The sequence below is a fragment of the Macrosteles quadrilineatus genome, unplaced genomic scaffold (assembly GCF_028750875.1).
Source record: "Macrosteles quadrilineatus isolate MER2022 unplaced genomic scaffold, UCM_ALF_1.0 Scaffold_4__1_contigs__length_99947679, whole genome shotgun sequence".
Taxonomy (NCBI): domain Eukaryota; kingdom Metazoa; phylum Arthropoda; class Insecta; order Hemiptera; family Cicadellidae; genus Macrosteles; species Macrosteles quadrilineatus.
The window spans coordinates 37,729,102-37,749,876 of record NW_026542597.1 but is presented as its reverse complement, the minus strand read 5'-3'; the positions used below and the strand labels follow the sequence as shown (position 1 = coordinate 37,749,876).

The 20,775-nt window shown below is 35.5% G+C and overlaps 2 protein-coding genes across 6 annotated transcripts in view; one reads left to right on the top strand and one right to left on the bottom strand.

The window, feature by feature from the left end:
* The window catches only part of LOC128993478 (U7 snRNA-associated Sm-like protein LSm11), a 45,089-nt gene extending 28,474 nt beyond the window's left edge, over positions 1-16,615 (bottom strand). Inside the window, exons 1-2 of the mRNA XM_054417397.1 lie at positions 16,248-16,615; positions 7,007-7,073 (exon numbers count right to left, since the gene is read on the bottom strand). Coding sequence (XP_054273372.1) covers positions 7,007-7,073; positions 16,248-16,430 — 250 coding nt within the window. The 5' untranslated portion in view covers positions 16,431-16,615. The remainder of the gene's footprint in view (positions 1-7,006; positions 7,074-16,247) is intronic.
* The window catches only part of LOC128993476 (ecdysone-induced protein 74EF), a 372,841-nt gene that overhangs the window by 156,788 nt on the left and 195,278 nt on the right, over positions 1-20,775 (top strand). The window lies entirely within an intron of this gene.

Sequence of the window (20,775 nt, the reverse complement as noted above, 5' to 3'; positions counted from 1 at the left end):
TAATCCAATAATTCTTCAGGGGGACGGCCCACAAGGAGTCGGAAGAAAATCTTAAATGGAAGCATAGGTCAATATGCACATCAAATTAAAGGTCTTTTTTAGTAGAATACAATGCCGCAAACCGCACTTCAAAAGGTTGATCCTGCGCAAAATGGCAGTTGTTCAAAGATTCATTTAATTTACATTGCTATTATACGCTTACTCCTCAGGGGGCACAGCCCTAGGAATCGGAAGAAAATTGTTAACGTAAGCATAGGTCGATATGCACATCAAATTAAAGGTCTTCACTAGTAGATTACGATGCCGTAAATTCAAGCTCAAAAAAATGCCTGAGTAAAAAATGACAGTCGTTCAAAGATTCAAAATGGCGGATTCAAGAAATCTTTGAACATCTGCCATTTTGCGCAGGATCAACCTTTTGAAGTACGGTTTACGGCATTGTATTCTACTAAAAAGACCTTTAATTTGATGTGCATATTGACCTATGCTTCCATTTAAGATTTTCTTCCGACTCCTTGTGGGCCGTCCCCCTGAAGAATTATTGGATCACTGAATATGTGTTAAAATAGAGTTTTATGCCCTGTAACTTTGTACCAAGTATTGTAGCTCTATCTGCATTATTTTTTAAAATATTTAACTGTACAGGGACTTTTTTACCACCCTGTATATGCATACCTTCAAGGCTGTGACCGACTCTACTTGACCTCGAAAAAACTTACAATCTAAAGCACTAATCGTACGATTGAAAACAAACCCAACATGCTCAGCTTTTAAACACGCATTTTATGAAAATTGCTGTTTCCAGTTGATCTAAAAGTGTTCCAAAACCCGTTATTTATGTACAAGTTCACGATTATTATTAGCAGTGTTTTAGATGTATTACTGAGCTTATGTAAAAAGTATAATCCGAATGTTTGCCAAATTATGCTTCAAAAATGTATTCATACATTTCTTTTCCAAGACACAATTTGACTCTACTATCGATGTCTCAAATTGTAAGAAAAAATCTAAGAGTGAATAAAGTTATCAACAGTGTCCTTAAAAGTCGCATCGAGTAATCAGTAAAGTACAAAAATTCGACAACAAGGTAAGATTTCACAAAACATTTACAACTTTTCCAACATGTACCCTGCATAATAACATAACTGCAAAATAACTTTAATTCTCGTCCAAACTCATTTATGTTTATAACCGTAAATTTTACTGCAAAACTCCCTGTATCGGTATTTAAACTGATTCATATGCAAACTTGAATTTCTTCGTTTGCAGAGAAATACGAAATAGAGAAATAGGGTTTGCAGTCATGACCTAACTTCAACCGGCGCCGCACGTGTCCGATGTCTTTTTTAAATTACTGTACGCGTTTTTCGCATTAGTGTTTTGGCCAATAATTTTTAATGTTTCGTCTACGTGTAAGTATTATTTGTGAACTTTCAACCTCATGACAACCATTCCATGGAATAAATCAATGTAACATTTGACCTGAAGATGTGTCCATGAACACGAAACAGTGTAGTCAACCAACAATCTAGGATTCCTTGACGGATACAGGCAATTTAAACCTTTTGTTGTAAAAGTAAGTGATCCAGAGGCTATACCATAAAAATTAAAGAGAAATACTGTTGTACGTTATCATAACACCTCTTTTGGAAGCTAACATAAATTATGAGGCAAACACTATAGGATAATTTCTTTACGAAAATTAGTCAGGCTAAACGACGTGATAATAGTTCACCCATGGGCTAAAACCAAAAGTGTTTTTTCATCACTCCTTAACGAAAGTAACTATTTTCGATAACAGCTGATATCAATGAAAGTAGTCGTTTCCCAAGCTCTAATTTAGGGCGAGGGAAAATCGATCAGCTGATTTTCCCTCGCTCTAAATTTACTTTCCCTCGCTCTCAATTAGTTCTCCATTTATTCACTACGCACGCCAGTGTTTTGTTACGGTTTAATTTAATGATTTTAATCAGCTGTATGTATTTTTAAAAGTTGTGTTATTCTTTTATTTTGATGTTTAAACCAAATTTATTGAGAAATATACGTAGCTTTCTTTTTAGAAGATTTTATTTTATTTTGATGTTCAATCAAATTAATTGAGAAATCAAATTGTTTTAATATACTGAGGTCTGCTATTCTGTGTTTGTGTATTTTTGCGTCGTGATGAAAAGTATCGTTCATAACTCGTACCGAAAGTTATTATCCGGCACTTGCTCCATTATTCCCGTCCTCGGCTTCGCCTCGTACGTGAAAATAGCTCTCACATACTCGGCTTCGCCTCGCACGTGAAATTGGAGTTCCCTATGTTCGGCTTCGCCTCACACAAAAACTTAGGCGCGCGACGGAAAATGCCACTTTCGGTCCTAGTAATGAAATATACTATTCCTCCCCTCGACCTCGGCTTCGCCTCGTATGTCCTAGTGATGAAATGTAGGCTACAAATCTATTACATACCGCATTTATTTTTTTATATAGCAGTATATTGCATAATATAAACAATTCTAATTTAAATGTACTCTTTTTTTATTATGCCTAAAAATAATTCATGCATTTTCCCTAATTTTTATTGGTAAACCAAACTCACAATAATCAGCATTCATCAGTGACCGCTCAACATGGATTTTAAACGACGCCTTCAACCTAGAATCCGTTATCTCGTATAACACAACTGTGCTGCGTGAGACCACGAATGGTTTGCAGGCGTTCACGCTGCTTGCCCTTTCACTTTATGACTTGTAATGTCTGAATATCGAACGTACAAAGAGGAAGAAGAAGTACCTAAATTTTTGTAAATTTACTTAAATGCAAATATTTTAATTCACACAGGTAATTTTGATCATATTATTTTGTGTTGTTGATTGACCAAAAAAGCCTGTAATCTAAAATATTTTTAATTAAATATTTTACGGTAAAAACAATTAAAAATTCTAAAACTGTTAGGTATGGAAATTGGAATTAATACGATTTTTTTTTACTTTTCCATCTATTATTGGAGAGGCCTACTGCAGTAAAATAAATAGACGCAGAATAAAGAGCGGTGTCTATTCTTCATTATGTGAAACTATGCATTTTTCCTGGTGTCATTTAGCTTTAAAAGACAGACTTGTATTTTAACAGTTTCACTACCAGTCATCATTAGTAGGTCTAGGTGCCTCAGTAATCAAATCCAAGCAAAATCCAAGCAGTGTTCTCAAAGTTCAAATCCAAGCATGTTTGAGTTAGTCATGCCTCTAGACATAATTGAGAAGGAGTTAGCCTAGGAGTTAGGAGTGGTCCTTCTGGTTTAGAAGGTACCGAGGCTGTAGACGGACTGGCAATAATTGCTTTGTCACCAACTTTGTTTCACATCTCTTCTATTGGCACCTCTATCGTAGGGAACTGATGAACATTGTACAGGACTCCTTATAAGTGTAAGTTGGCTCACTCAACACACATTCAAAACTGGTCGCCTCAGACCCTGAGGTTGATGGGCAGAATCAGATAGAAAGGAATGATTTATTTTATGATTTGATCATCTAACATGGAGGGTTCAGAAAAAGCATATACATTGAATGGGTTTGTATGATGGTACCCTACTCTGCAGGAAGTACGGCAGGTAAGAGAAGACTGCTGATCACCTACTTTTCAACTGTAAGGAGCTCCTTGAGGTAAAATGGACAACTCATAGCAATCTGGTAAGAGAGAGTCGCCTTTCTGAGAGGGAACTGATTGGTAGAATGCAGGTGTTCTTCTGAATACATCAACTGGCAAGGGTCTGCAACAATTCACCAAATCCGGATGAAGCACCTTAAAGCCTCAGCCCGCTCCTTCCAGAAGATAGAAGGGCTGCCCATAAATAAGATTCTCCATTGATCTTGTCAAGACCAAGACAGTTAAATTAGTATAAATTTGAGACCATTGGTGTTATATACTTTATTCACTACTATTCTAGCTGGTTTCCACCCCTATGCGACATTTAGTCCATTACAGCTGAAAACGACGAGAGGAAGTATAAATCCACACCAAGTTAGTATCTGGTTCTGTGTGAGGAAGGGTTTTGACACGAATTGAAATCTGATGCCCCATGACAGAAAAGTGATTAGCTATAAATAATGTGCATAGGTGGGTTAAGGACAATTTCTGAAGCCCATGAAGGTATATATATTGAAGAATATTTTTCACAATGAAGCCAGCTGTGGGTGATCATCAGATTCCCTCAAGGCAAGTAAATTTGACTAGTTGAGGAATCTTGGCTTGCAGATTGGAGAGTTTTAGACTACCAGGTTTCTTTGTTGTCTTTGGCAAAGTGGTGTAGTGGTGCAGGAACACTTGGGAATGGCATTTTAACTGTTTTCCAAAACTCCTATTTATGAATACACCACCCTTGTTATTTTAAAGATGATGGTGAGTGTTCCTGTACCGTTCTGGAAAATCTACGACTACGCCACTGTGAAGACGCCTTGAACAATCCTCCGAAGTCCAATAGGCTATTGATAGTTATCAGGCCATTTATACTTATCAGGCCATTTATATTTGGACCCCAGACCTATGTCAATTGTCCCAAAACTCTCCCAAAACCACTCCAACCTCGCTGAATGCACTCAGAAGACTCATTCAGTGTAAAAAGATCAGCCTATACTGATGATGATGAGCGGATTATTAATGTACAGAATTAAAAAATGCTGGGTGTGAGTTTTCCTATAGGCTAGTTAGAACTTATAATTAAAATAAATAGCAAGGACTGTAATGTATCAAGAAATAAAGAGAATTATAACATAATTTTTTTATGGTCAGCGTTTCCCAACCTGTGGTATGCTGAGACCACTCTGGTGGTTATGGTATTAAATGTCAGAATTGTTTCATTGGTGCATTAGTTCCAACTGTGTAGAGAAAAGATGTAAGATTATTGAGGAAAAGGTTATTTTGTTAGTTTAACCGTAGTCCTGGAGTCAAGTGTGTAGCACGTCACCAAATTTTGTGACAAGGTAGCCATACTGCAGACCCACACTGGCACCAAGTAGTTTGTCAATTCTAACCTGTCCTGCGAGCGCTAGTAGCAACGTTTACTTATAGAGTTCTCGTCCCGGTCGGCCGTCGTTTGCTTGGTAGCTCAGTTGGCTAAGGCGACAAGTATATAGCGTTGAGGTCTTGAACAGGTTCAAATCCCGTACATGTGCAATACATAATAAGCTTACTAATGTGTGGATGGGCCAGTGTAGAGGGACCACCCTAAATAAACGATCTACAGCATGGGTGGAAGTTGACGGAATTAGTGAATTTAATAGGGATTGCTAACAACACCTGTTTTGCTTCTTTTAAATTATTAGAACCACGATAAGAAGTGCCCTAAGGAAATTAGGAAATAGTCTTGTTATCGAGCTGCTCTTCTTGTCGTCGAGGGTCATGTTATCAAGGTCATTTCGGTCAACAGTCGTGTCACCAAGGTTAATAAATGCACTGACCATATGTATAATGAATGCATTTGAGAACTTGTGCAAAAAAATATGCATATTTCCTTTCAAATTTTAATACTGTATAGTGCAGTAGGCTACTGTTAATATTGTGTAACAAATTTAAATAAGCTATTAAATAAAATTTTAGTATAGTAAAACCTCACTAATTTGACTATTTGTGGATTCGGAGGTTGTGAATTTGAGGGTGTTCGAGTAATCCAGAAAATTGACATGGGTATTAATAAATAAATTCTTAACAGACTAATTTTTACATGTTATAAACTTATTACTTACATGAGTATTTTCACATATTGAGTAAAAAAATCTGTTAAGAAATGTTGAATATTAAATTTTGAATTTAAATTAAAACAAAATGTTCTGGAAAATAGCTTATTTTTACGTGCGCCCTGTCAGCTGTTGACTGTTGAGTTACCGGTTGTTGAGTTAGTGAGGTTCTACTGTATAACTAAAAACACTACATTTGAGTAATGGTACATGATAAAGTACATGCAAATTACTAAACAAGGACTTGCTTGTGTAGCTGTAGTCCAAGGCACTATCAAGTAGACCTACAGTTATCGATTTAAGAACAAAATTCATCCTATTGGACTTGAGATAAAACAACAGATTAGGAATGCGATAAAGACATAGACCACAATGAATAGACACGCTACTGATCAAGGCCCATCGACGATGAATAATTTTCATGGAGTAGGTATAGAGGTTAATTTAATGAGGGGATTTCAAAAGTGCTCTTGTAACTGAGGTTGTCGTTTCATTTAGAGTTGCGTAGGCTAAACAAGATTCTACTGTAGTTTAGGAGAGGAGAACGTACTGATTTTATTTATTGTCTTTATTTTGGTTAAATATGGACATATTGTGTTAAATACATACCAAAGATATGAAATAATAATATTACCTAAAAAAATAGGCCTAATTAAGAAAAAAAATATTCCTGTGTCAATGGGTTTAATAAACCTAAGAGTCTGGCTTGAAATAAGGGCTCTCAGGTGTATATCAATTGCAAAAATATATCCTTCTCAGGAAAGCTCACCCCCAATTAAGGGAATCCATGGGACTTATCACATCATAAACATATTAAAAATTGTTTACGGGCCTATTGTAAACATGTTAAAATTTAAAATGTCAATATTCTTTATTTATTTTAAAACCCATTTGAGACTCAAAGCTTTAAATTATTCATCAACTAATTATTTCTATTTTGAATTCATAATCACGAACAGCTTTAGAAAAAATCGACAAGGTAAACACTATACAGTAACTGTAAAATAGAAGATCGATGAGTGCGCTTTGTACTATAATTATGCCGTAAAGGAGGCAGGGAGATGTGGACGTATGATGAGGAAACTGTTAGATGTACAGTGAGCTGAGACAATAAGAAAGAACAGTCAAGCGCAGGTCCCTAAAGCCTCACATGTATTTTCCGAGGGGCAGAAAATAGGGTTACCTCGATTATTATCGTAACCGCTACAGTGAAAATGTTAGTGAACCGAAACAAGGCAGATTAAAATACACCGTTTTATCATAGAATATATAGGCATATACAACGATACCTTGATGAGGTTGAAACCTTGGTTTTGAGGTCGAGGTTGAGGCTTGGCTTTTATCACTTTGCTGGACCTGAAATAAAAGATAAAACAAAAGTCAAGCTATTTTAGTAGTGTAATATATAAGGCTATATTACATTGCCGGAAGAATATTGAGTTTGTATGTGTGGTTGGCTGCACTGCTGAGTGACGTCACCGATGAGGAACGATGGCGCGAAGCGGAGTGGAACGTCAGTCGGAGTGAACATGCTAATTAGTAAGTTGTCCCAACTCCCGTCCTCACCGATCTTATTTCTCCTAAGAAGATTGATGATGAATCTTATGATAATTTGAGCAAAATCTTGGAACATCATTATTCTCCTAAACGCCTTGTGGTCGCTGAGCGTTATACTTTTTGTAGTCGATGCCAGAAACAATCTGAAAGTATTGCAGAGTTCGTGGTGGCAGTGAAGCATTTGGCTTCGACGTGTGAATTTGGAACATTCTTATTGGATGCACTGAGAGACAAGTTAGTTTCAGGAATTAAAAATGAGGCAATTCGTCAAAAATTACTTTCCGAAGAAATGGATTTGAAGAAAACGTTGGCTCTTGCACTCAGGCTTGAACAGGCCGAGAAACAAACAGGTCTATTCTCAAATACAGGTGTTCAGGAAATTTCGAGGTTTCAGGTCAAGAAGAATACACGTGTTTCCAACCGAGGTTCAAATTTTCACAGTGCGGGATCTAAATCAAAGTGATGTGAAGGGAGATATGTCTCAGATAAATAAGTGTTTTCGTTGTGGCAATCCAGAGCACAGGGCTAATAATTGCCCATATAATAATTACAAGTGCCATGGGTGTAAAAAGTTGGGTCACATCAGTAAGGTTTGCAGGTTCAAATCTCCGAAAAAAAAATCCGATACTGACTGTGATACTTTTGATAGAAACCTAATTAAACAGCTTCAGTTTTAACTATGAGTGCTAAAAGATAATGTAGGCTAGGATAAGATATGGGTGAGACCAACTCAATTGCAATACGGAGTAACCTACAGCCTACAACTACTGACTACCTACCTCGCCAGCCCCATAATCTGTATTCCAATCAAAGTAAACTCACTTTTAGAAAACCGGTCATATCCTACGACTTTTGTCTGTTTGAATTTTGAAATTTTGTCTACACTGTTATGTAACCAATGGTTTGGCTTGTGAAACAAGGTGCTCCGAAATATAACTTGAATATTTTTACTTGATTTCCATTTTCTGAATATTATAGTAAAATTTGACCTCATCCTAAGATAGCTATTCAACTTATATGTAGCCTAGACTGATAATTGTAACAAAATTGATTTTAGGGCCTACAAAATAACTAGGCCTATTGATACTTACGTAGCAAACTACAATGATAAGGACTTCTTAAGCCGCGTTTAAACCGGAATTAATGACATTTGTTGATAGCTTTTAGAAAACGTGTCCAAGTTGTCAGTAACAATTTGTCAATCAATCAATCAATCAAAATAACTTTATTCATATTGCACATTTTGTACAGAATGGAGTCAGTTATAAAATACAAATACAAATATATTTATTATGAAAATTACAACAGCTTGGCCTCACCAAGTTTATAAACTTGCCGGTGAGGTCCAATTGATACAATATAAGTCTAACACACTATTAACTAGGGTGGTCTGCCGTTACACTTTAGACGCATAAATGAGCGAAGCATTATTTAAAGATTGTCAATGGCTAATGCAGCTAACAACCTACAATATGTTCCCTTTCAACAGTGTTCCGGTCGGCCACATTAGTCTCTGAATGTGATCCCTTTGACGAGACAGCGCAATCATAGGCACCGATGTTTCTTCAACTTGGTCTTCTTCGATTTCATCAGTACTTTCTTGGTTTTCACATACACACGGTACTCTCATGTGAACAAAATCATTGACTGGTAGTTGTGTAGCGCTTCATCACTAATGGTTATGCCAAAAATGATTGGGTTATTTGCCTTCAGCCAAATAAGTGCTTGATGTAGTATTCACGTCGAACTTTGAAATCGATATGGCCAAAGACGCCTTGACGTTGGACAATGATAACTTTGAAGTTTTTGGGCAGTGTATAGGTAAGATAGATGCTATTTCATTAATATCTTGCTCAACATTAATGATGTTACCTTTGTAGTGAAACTGGCCATCCTGACCATTTGCTTGTACTTTGTAAATGCGCATAGCGGGATGTACTCGTGCAATCAACATTCCTCAAATAAAATACAGCAAAACTGTTACTTCCATTGATAAACTGTTACATTCCAACTAACCTAGGATGAAAGTAAACATTGAAATGTAAACAAAACAGTTACAAACAATGAAACAATTAACATATGTTTATCTTATTTAAATTAAACGAGATAAACCCATATGTCATAAACCCAATATAATTTTTCTTTCAACTTACATTAAAATAACAAGCGAAATTGCGTGACATATAAAATAAAATCCAGAAGGAAATCTTCAAATATTTTTTACCTAAACATTGTGCTCAGTATTCTTTAGCTGTTGGCCAAATTTCATATCAATTGGTCAATCCATTACATTCTGATGCTCTTACAAAGAAGTTACAAAGTGAGGGAAAGTGAGCTTCGCTCAAAAAAGTTACTGCAACTTTTTGTTAACTGGTATTGTGTTCTGATAGTTCGGGTCCTGTTTGGAAATTTGGTGACCCAACATTTGAATCAAATATTCAAAGTCAAAACTAGCCATTCGTAGGAAGTTCTTGAAGTCCCCGTCACACTTTAACTCACTAGACAAATGATCTAAGTCATCATCTTTTAAATCTTGCAACATGTCACTTTCAACTAAATGAAGAGACCTCAAAGATGGGACTGTGCAGTGTGCATAAACGAAGGCAAAACAAAATATTTAAAGATATCAATTCAATTCAATTCCAGGGTTGCCACCATAGTGGGATGATAAAATTCATGCAGAATTCATGGTTTTCATTGGTAGTTTAAAAAAATTCATGGTCGATGCGCTTATACAATTTCAACACAATTGAGTTTTGCTGATTCCATAAACTGATGTTAAAGAGGCAGTTTCTTTGTGTGTTACTTTTATACAACTTTTTAGAGTAAATTATAAACATTCAAAACAAAATTGAAAACAAAACAGGTCCAGCTATCCTATAAGAGATATTGGGGAAGAATTGTAAAATATATTAAGTCAAGGTCTGATTCAGTCTTTCCACTGGAATAAAACAAAAATCCCACTCAACCAGCCAAAAAAGTCCTGTTATCCCCTTACATAATTGTCATAAAATGTACGTTCTGGTTTATCTTATTCCACAAGATATGATGGTTTTATCAAAAAAGCTAAAAAAATTAGGCACCAGAGTCGGAAATTCGGTTTTATTGTGCACCCCGTTTCAATTCAGTGCATGGTATAAAACTTCTGTTGTTGTGATTTAAGTTCCATTCCCCTTTTTCAAACGCGGGGGTAGGCCTACTAATGATTTTTCGAGCCATATACAGTCCTCGGGAAGTCTCAGCTGACATCAGCATCTTTGGATGACTTGGAATGAACTAAGCAATTGTTTCTGATCGTGGAACATGTTAAATAATCATCTCCAAACAGTATTTTCATGGTGTTCGTTTCTATAGACTGTTTTTAAATATGAAATATTTTTTATTTGGAATATTTAATGGTATTGGTTGAATAATTGTTCCTGATTTTGAAAATTCATGGTCCACTGGAGAAATCCATGCCTTTTTTCATGGTCACAAGAATTCATACATAATTCAAGCTTTTCAAGGTTTTCATGGCTGGTGGCAACCCTGAATTCAATTCAATTCAAATTATCTTTATTCATCAAGAACATTAGAAATATATACATGAATAGTGTCAGAAGAGAGGCGAAGAGGATGCCCATTGGAAATAGGAAATTTGGAGTTTACATATCTTGGGTTATCCATAAATAATGAAAACGAAATAAGCAGTGAAATCCAAAACCGGATAATGAGTGGTAACAGGGTCTATTTTGCTCACCAGAAACTTCTAAAATCTAGGTTGTTAAGCAGACAAAATAAATTAAAGTTGTATAGAACCTTAATTAGACCTGTTGTAACCTATGCGGCAGAAACATGGACATTGCTATGCTCCGATGCTAATGCCCTAAGAGTTTTTGAAAGAAGAATATTAAGACGAATCTTTGGTGCCGTAAAAGAAGGGGAGCAATATAGAATAAGAAATAATAAGGAGCTGGATGATCTAATTCATGGAGAGGATGTAGTTAGAGTGATAAAATCAATGAGGCTGAGAGTTAGGTCATGTAGTGAGAATGGGTAATGAAAGAATGCCTCTAAAATTACTGGATGGTCAAATCTACGGAACAAGAAAGAGAGGCCGTCCTAGGAGAAGATGGCTGCAGGATGTTGAGGAGGATTTGAGAATTATGAGAATTGGGAATTGGAGACAGAGAGCAAGACATAGAGAAGATTGGAGACAAATTGTGGTGGAGGCCAAGGCTCATCGTGGGCTGTAGCGCCAGAGGGTAAGGTAATGTAACATGTCACTTTCACATCTAGTTCTTGTCTCAAGAGAACGAGAAGACTTAACCCAGAATCTTCTTGATTAGGCCTACCTCTGATTCGCCAAAATCAAACAGGCAGCCACAGCAAGATTCTTACACTCATCCTGCTCAGTGCTCACTTGACACATTTGTCGTGGGAACTTATGTGGAAGTAGCAAAATGTTAATAGCAAAAGTTACAAGTCAAACAAAATGTGGTACTAATCTAGAGGTTAAGTAATCCGGAAGGCAACACCTCAGAAAAAATGTGGTAAATAAATAACATTTGTTAATAACTGTTGTTATTACCGTAACTTTAGTTGATAACATAAACAAGTTGATTTGTTAATAACTCTGGTGTAAAGGCGGTTTTATGTTATATCGGGCTTGTTTGTAATGGCTATTTTTATTAAATGCTTTTGTAATGTGCTTATGATATCAAGTGCCAGGCCTATAACTTAACTCGCTATCCTGAATAACACTAATGATTATTATAAACTCATAAAAATGTTGGCAGACAGTAGTCTACAAGTGAGCTAAAATATTTCAAGTTTTACTTTGTTTGTTTTACTTTGTTAGAATCAAGAGTCTTTGTGTGTGTAGGGATGAGCATCGATGGGTCAACCATCGATGAATACTGATAACATTACTGCAAAAACGTTAGGCTAATGTTTTCGGGGCAAAAACATCAACAAACTGATGTTATTTTGTTTTGAGTTTTTCTTCTGTTTTCTGCCTAGCTTTTGGCTTATAGCTAATGAATGCACATGGTGTGTGTCCGAACTGATCCGTGGTCAGAGGGTAGTTCTTTAACATCCAAACTGATCCAAAAATCTGGCAGGTAGATAATGAGGTTGCTTGAAACATCCAGTTTGATCCGCGAGGCGTGGGGGATGGCCTGTACTCCAAGTAGCCTACAGGTATCCTTAAACTCACTATTCCGTAGCATTTAATTATTACTGCCCATTATAAATTCAAAACGTCAAATAGCTACTTGAGCTTTCAGTTTATATAAGTGTACAGTTATGTCAGTGGTTAATATTAAACTAAATTTTAATACTCAAGTCACGGTACTGCAAATAATCTAAATGCTATTATCTATGAAATGGATGTAGCCTAATTAGACACAAATTACACAGTTGATATTATTTAAGCGATTAACTTATATATATGTTTTTCAGGTACTTTCCTGTTAAAGGGAACATTCATTATCATCAATGATTTCTTTTCGATATATCGATATTTAATTTTTTTATTCGGTAAATTGATATTGACAAATTGAAATTTATCAGCTGAGAACTACGATAAATAAATATTGTTCAATATCAACAAACAATAATAAAAATATTAACTTAGATATGTTGAAATGAAACTATTTTAAACTAACCTAACTAACCAAACTTGCTGTAAAATTTCAAAATTTTGTTTGACAGCCTATTCCCCATATGCCTTTTCTGTTACCTGCGATAGCGGTAAAAAAAAACCTGTGAACGTCGTTAACTGTAAGATGTAAGGTTAACTGAAAGAAAGGACCACAAGTTCCTAAGTTCGCATCGATAAAGAAGGATTTTCATTTCATTTCAATGTCTACCATGGACTACAATCACGGGGACATCATCATTGTCACCCGCGACTACAGCAATTCGTGAACATCTGTTAGTCACAATTACGGGGGTGGACATCATCAATGACACCCACGACCACGGTAAACTCATGGACATCTCCCGTGGGCCGCGATCATGAGGCCATCATCATCGACTCAAGCAACCGCTACAAAATCGCAAATTCTGTTGTGGGCAGTGATCATCATCGTCACTTGCAATCGCATCCCTAATTGATAAACAAAATTTTTGTTGGGATTTTATTTAGTCAATTCTTTGCGACCCCCCTTTCCTTGCGGCCATAGGCCACGGCCTAGTGGTAAATCTGGCACTGCTGTCAGGAAAGTACCCTTGTTATCAAACGGAATTTTGAAACGGTAACTTAGCCTGCAGCAAGTTTGGTTAGTTATGTTAGGTTAGTTTAGAATAGTTTCATTTCTTAGTCCAATCAATATAGGCTATTATTTTTGCCTAAACAAGATTAAGTACCATTCTCTAATACGAGCTAAGTTATAACTCGATAACTCGGTTATTGAACCAAGTATAACTTAGACATATTTGCTACGTCTTGTTTGTCTGTCTGTAAATAAAATGCGTTTGAAGATATTAAAACAGAGGGAATAACAAGGGTAAAGGAAAACAAAAATACCAATATATCGAAAAGAAATCATTGATAATAATGAATGTTCCCCTTAACAGGAAAGAAACCCTTTCCTGTTAAAGGGAACATTCATTATTATCAATGATTTCTTTTGGATAGGCTATAAGTTATCAATATTTTCTTTACGATCCATAGGCTATTCCTTCAGTTTTAATAGCTTCAAACGCAATGAAATTACAAATTGAGAACTAAACTTGTTAAGGCAAACATAACTTAATATAGCCTATAAGTTAATGGATTAAGAAATAAAAGTGTTCTAAGTTAAACTAACATAACATAACTAACCAAACTGTACAATACTATATCAAAATGTTGTTTTATAACAGAAAAGGCACATGGGGAATATCAAATGGAATTTTGAAATGTTTTTATCAATTATTTAAGATGGGGACGCCACTATGTGCGTATTTTAACCCAAATATGAGTGAAGGATGAGTGGCGCGATCTTGTAGTCTTGTTAGTGACTAGGCCGACATGTTCCTTAGACACAGCTGTTAATTAATAGCCCATACAGCTAATGGCAACTAAGGGACCTACAGTTTATAGTGGAATCTGAACCACATTTTTTCCATGTAATTTACGAATTGGTCTAATTATCAGGATAGTACTGCGGATAGTCGTTACAGCAAGTTTGGTTAGTTAGGTTAAGTTTACATTAACTTAGTTTAGAACAGTTTCATTACAATATAAGTTAAAATTAACTTACCTATATATTTTTAATTGTTTGTTGATAGTGAACAATATTTATCGTAGTTGTCAGCTGATGTTTCAACTCGTTAACCCTCTGAGTGTTATGTGTTGAAAAATCGACACATAACACACTTTGTGTAGTGTTTTGTGTCGATTTTTCGACTCACACACACTGTTTACGGCGAAGGCTCTATGACTGACAAAATCGGATTGAACTGGATCGAGTTAGGTATCGTTTTATTTGGCAGATTCTAAGCTTTCTCCCCAGGTCTGTCTCTAAGCGTTTTTTTTTCTCGAGCCGATCATAATTGTAGCAGACAGCTGACGTGCGTATTTGTAAACAGCTTGGTTAACCTCGCACCGATAACTGATGTGTTTTATTACGTTTATCATTGTTTTAGTGTTAAAAATTAGAAGTAGTGATATACGTGGTGCATTATAAGAAGATTTAAGTGATTTTGAAGGGCTGGTTGATGATCCTGAAGAAGTAGGTAGTGATATTGATGTAAATTATCAGCCAGATTCCTAGCTATGGTTAGGCTATGCATTCTTAGCTAAACGCTATGTACTGAAATCTGTTTTTTGCCCATAACTTATTTATTTGCAAATCTACTTCCTTATATTATTATATATTTGTAATCCTCATAAAATTTAGAACAAAGTGGCTATTTTCAAATATTTATAGGCCTATAATTTATACAATTTCATTGAGCGCAAACTTATTTTTTTTTTTAAATTTTCCAAAATATTTTTTTTTTTACCTGAAAAATTTGTTTGAAACAAATGTTCCATATGTTTTATGTATAATATTGAAGCCTATGATTTTCCAAACAAAATGGTATATAGAACAGTATAATTAACATTGTTTTTAAGCTTCTCAGATCCGTTTTAATAAAACCTTGCAAATGCGCAAAAAATAGGCAAACATTAAGGCCAAAACTAGGGACAATCAGAGGGTTAATATCGGTATAAGTTATTGACTCGAAAAATTAAATATCTAGGTTGTAGGCTATATTGAAAAGAAATCATCGATAATAATGAATGTTCCCTTTAACAGGAAAGTAAGCCTAACTTACCCAGGAAAGTACAGTACCTACCTTGATTTAGGATTCAACATTTCATCAGCCTTTCAATGGAATAGGCCTAAATACAAACATTGAATTTCTTGTTCAGACCTAGCCTTTATTAAAATTTTCATCATAGCCTACTTAATAGGCCTAGGCCAATACAATCCAGTTGTCAAAAACATTGTCACTTCAAACTTTTTGACTAAAATATTGATGATTAACAAAAAGGGTAGACTTTCGTATCTGTTGACACAAACAACCGAATGAAAATATCGATTATTCAATTGTTTCATTCGATATATCGTTTGGTTAGGTGAACCTTACCTAACTAACCAAACATTTATATCGAATAACTGATTGATATTTTCATTCGGTTGTTTGTGCCAACAGATACGGAAGTCTACCCAACAAAAACACCAATGTACGGTACAAAAAACATCGGTAACCATCATCAATGTTTTGAAAACATCCCTAACTTAATTAGGTAACTTAGGCTAGTTGAGAGATTAAAAAAATGTGTGTTGAAGGAATATTATTTAAATGAATTGATTTGCCAAATTAAATACTTGTCACATGACCAAACCCTTCTCTGGTCAATCATTTGGGAAGCATTGCTAGGCCAAAAACCACTTCTTTATAAGATTACCCACTTAGGCAACTAGGCCTAGCCTATAACTTATACATTTAGCTTACCTTATTTCTATAAAACGTTGTAAATGATATTCCTTCTTTAGTTTCTTGAAACTTTGATATATTGTCCAGAATCGGTGCATTTGGGCTAGGTAAGTGAACATTGCGACTATATAGGGCTGTAAATGGGTCAAACTTAGGGGAAGTAATATCTATTGCCTTTTTAGAATCCTCGTCATCCGCCATATTCGGAAGCAAGTAAAAAAATCTGTATAATATAATTTTTACGGTACTAATAATAAATCAATTTGTTTTTAAATCGTTGCTGTTAGCATTATTCGATTATAAGTTAACCCCAAAATTAATTACAAAATTGACAAACATTGCTGAGCCTACTTCCATTGCAAGCAATTCCGCTGAACCGCAACGCAACAGAACAGAATCCAAACCAAAACCAAATTCCAAAACAAAACAATGCAATGACAGGTCGAGGAAGAAGAAGAAGAACTGCAGAAATAAAAACATGACTAGCGTAAACAGCTGACTAGAACTAGCACAAGTTGTACCAACCTGATAAAAATACAATATAGTAAATCAATTATTAATAAATTGCACTGAAATATTCAAGTAGTCTATAAATAGATTAAAATATTTTTCGAAATCATAGTTCGCATGCAGGCAATAAAGATTACCTATTACCGTATCTAAAAGATGAAGATCTTTAACCCAAAAGAGATTGATGGCGTCATACTTTCAAAATCAGAAATATACATTTAGACAAACTGACATAAATCCAAAAACATATTAACAACATTGGCATGTGGATAGGCGGATCAGTCAAAAAATTCTGGGAAAATGCCCTAAACAAATTCTTTTAGGGAATAGGCTCTTGACTTGAGTAGGGGACCAGCTTCTTTAGGAAAAGCTTACGCTTAAGCTGTTTGATTGAGTTGCGCAGTTTGTTATAGATTTGTATTGCTCCCGTGTCGTAACTCTTCTGGGATATCGTCAGCCTAACCCTGGGCACATCAAGCAACCCGCGCTGCCTTGTTTGGTGGTCATGAACCGCTGAACGAAGTTGAAACTTGTCGCAGTGGTCATGGATCATCAGTGAGCATACGAGGATGTAATGGCTGTAAACCGTGAATATCCCCAGCCTTGCAAAGATGGGGTTGCAGTGGGCAAGGGCAAGGCAGTCACTAAATGTAATATGTCTTACAGCACGTATGATAAAACGGTGACCTCTAATTCACGTTTAAGTGAATTAACATTTCGCACATTCGCATTCGCACATTCGCCTATTGGGTCTGATGATGATTGGAGTGTCCAATCGAAATCGATCACCACTTACCAACTTTTTTATGTATTTACCGTCTTGTAAGTCAACAGTATAAGTGTAAATATATTATTACAATAAGTGTTATTAGACGTATATATTTTTCCTTCTTTCAGACCAGATAAATTGAAGAGACCGTTTAGTAAATTATCAGTGTTTGATTCAGATGGTAAATTGCTGGATACTCCGGATTTAGTTGCAAATACAATGAATGAGTTCTTTACTAACATTGGAAGAAAACTACCCAAAACATGCAAAAGAACGATGCACATAGAAGAGTAGAGATGGTAATATGATCCGACCATCACTATTTCTTACTCCAACTAAATGCAAAGGAAATAATATATGTCATTCGATCTCTAAAACCTGGAACTCATCTGGAAGGGAAATCTCATCAAAAACTCTTAAGAAATATGCTGAAGAACTTGCCGCTCCCTTAGCCTATCTAATGTTCATTCCAGAGTGGAACATTTCCTGCAGTACTAAATAAGCTTTCAATAGTCAAGCCAATATATAAGAAAAAAGGAAGCCGGAACGATTGCAATAACTTCAGGCCAATCTCTATATTATCAACATTTTCTAAAGCAACAGAAAAGATCTTCTTAACTAGATTAAATCAATTCTTAGATAACAATAAGGTTATCAACAAAAATCTGTTTGGGTTTCGTTCAGGTTACTCCACCCTAAATGCTGTGTTCAGCCTGGTTACAGAGGTTTCCAACTCTCTTGACGCAAAGAATCGTGTCTCCGGTTTGTTCCTTGACCTTACAAAAGCTTTTGATGTCGTTGGCCACAACCTACTTCTAAATAAGCTGGAAAGATTGGGGATCCGAGGAGTACCTAGCTATGGATTGGATGTCTTCATATGTTAAGGGACGGAGGCAAATAAGTTGGATATCTGATTAGCGTACGTACTGTAAGTACAGTTGTGCCACAGGGGTCCGTTCTTGGGCCCGTCCTTTTCTTAATGTTCATCAATGATCTGCCTCATGTAGTGTCAAATTAAAAGTTACATCTGTTTGCTGATTATACTTCCCTCATCGTCTCCAGTCCAAATCATACACAGCTAGAAATCCAAACATTTATTGAGAGTAATTTTGTTTTCCAATGGCTATCCGAGAATTAACTCTCTACATGTTACCTCAGAAAACGTCACTTTTAGACTTTCGTATACGACAGAATTCATTTAACACATCTGAATCTTTAAATTTACTTGTTGACAACATCAACATTGCTTCTTCTTCTCGTGTAACATATTTAGGAGTAGTCATTGACAGCAATCCGAAGTTTTTCAGTCACATCGACAAAATTCACAATATACTTAGTACCAGTGCTTTCCTTCTTCGTAGGCTCTCCTGTTATCAAGACAGACGCGTCCTTCTGACAGCTTATTACGGTATTGTTTACCCCTTTTCCTTTTTTACATATTGTGTGCCTGTTTGGGGAAACGACAAACTTCAAACCAATTAAAATATTCAAACTGCAAAAAAGAGCCACCAGATTAGTCTTCAACCTAAAATATAGAGAGTCTTGAAGATCTGTTTTCGTAGAAATAATATGCTGACCTTCCCATCAATTTTTATTTTTGAATCCTTGACCTTCTTAAAAAAAATCGACAATGTTTCATATTAGAGAGTCGTCTCACCACAGCTTCAATCTTAGAAGGAACTTTGGCCTACTATCCGTCTTTTTAATTCTCTTCCTAATCCAATCAAGGGCGAACATGATTTAAAAAAAATTAAGCATGGTCTAAGGGAATATTTAGTTGATAAGGAATTCTACAGGGTTTCTTCGTTTTTTAAATGTAAATAGTTTTTAATGGGTCTGATTTTACTTGTTTAGTTTTAGTGACTTTTGACCTGTACATTTATGTATTATTATGGCAATAAAAACATTCTGATTCTGATTTAACCGCAAACAAACGCTAGCGTAGGTAGGCATATCCACGGCCGCCTTTATCTCTAGTATAGATGCATCTCTCGCACACAGTACGAACTAAAATTAAAACCCCCATACAGCAAACCTGCAGACCAAGTAAATTTCTGTTGTCTTAAATTTCACTGAAATATTTCCTTAAACATGCCACATTTATTCCTTATTTTAATATTATTAAGATTAACATGTAGCCTACTAACCGTAGGCTACAGAGACAGGGAAAGTAATAAAGTGAGGTTTTAGTGTTATTTTAATAGCTTAGTTGTAGATGTATAAATTTGGTACATTTGATCATGGTAAATTCACAAACTGCAATATAGTTTACTTACTCCAAACTAACCACATGCAAGTTGAAATAAGCATATTTGTTTCTCTTTAACCATCAATCATACAAGCCAACACTTTATACTGAACGAACTCAATTAATAGTGTGATCCAATTTTAGTTTCAAATTTTAGCAACACTGATGATATTGAACAGCTGCTCATTGTTACAGTTTGTTAGTTTGTAATATCACACAAAGGTCAGATAACAACATGACAAATGGATAGTTTGAATACTGCTCAACGTGTTAAAATTTCTCACTTGTTGTAGAGGAACAAAAATTCCATACAAATTCGAAATTCATACCAAAATTAGTCAATTAAATACTGATGGAACAGTTTGTAACATAGTAAAGAAATTTAGTGTGATTCAATTTCCGTTTCCAATTTTGGCAATACTGATGAAAACAGCTGCTTACTTTGGACAGCTGCTCATTCATTGTTACAGTTTGTAATGTCACAAAAAGAGGTCAGACAACGATATCAACATATAACTTAACAAATGTCAAAGTCAAATTCAAGTAAGATAGTTTAAACAATGCTAGTGCTAGTATTAAAATTTCTCACTTGTTCTAGAGACACAAATATGTCATACAAATTCATTCCAAAATTAGTCAATTTCAATACTGAGGGGGGACCGGGAACAGTTTGCAACATAGGGGGCCTAGTAAAGAAATGGAAAACTTCAATCATTAGAGATAGTATTAAAACCTTGATATCATATGAGAATATTGATGCTGTGAGTAATAGAGTTAACAAAGAGCCACAATTAAAATTTTGTTTCCTCATTCACAGACCTTAGGCCTTACAGTAGTAACATTATGCCTCCCTTTAGCGCATTTTGCATAAGGATTTGTACTTACACTTTTACAAAGTCAGTTATCCTGGTAACTGAAACCAAATATCAAAATGCCAAATGGTAAGACCTATTTTTGGTCACTTTGGCCATTTACCTGGTATGATATTTCGCTGTAAAAAAGTAGTCCAGTATTTTGTT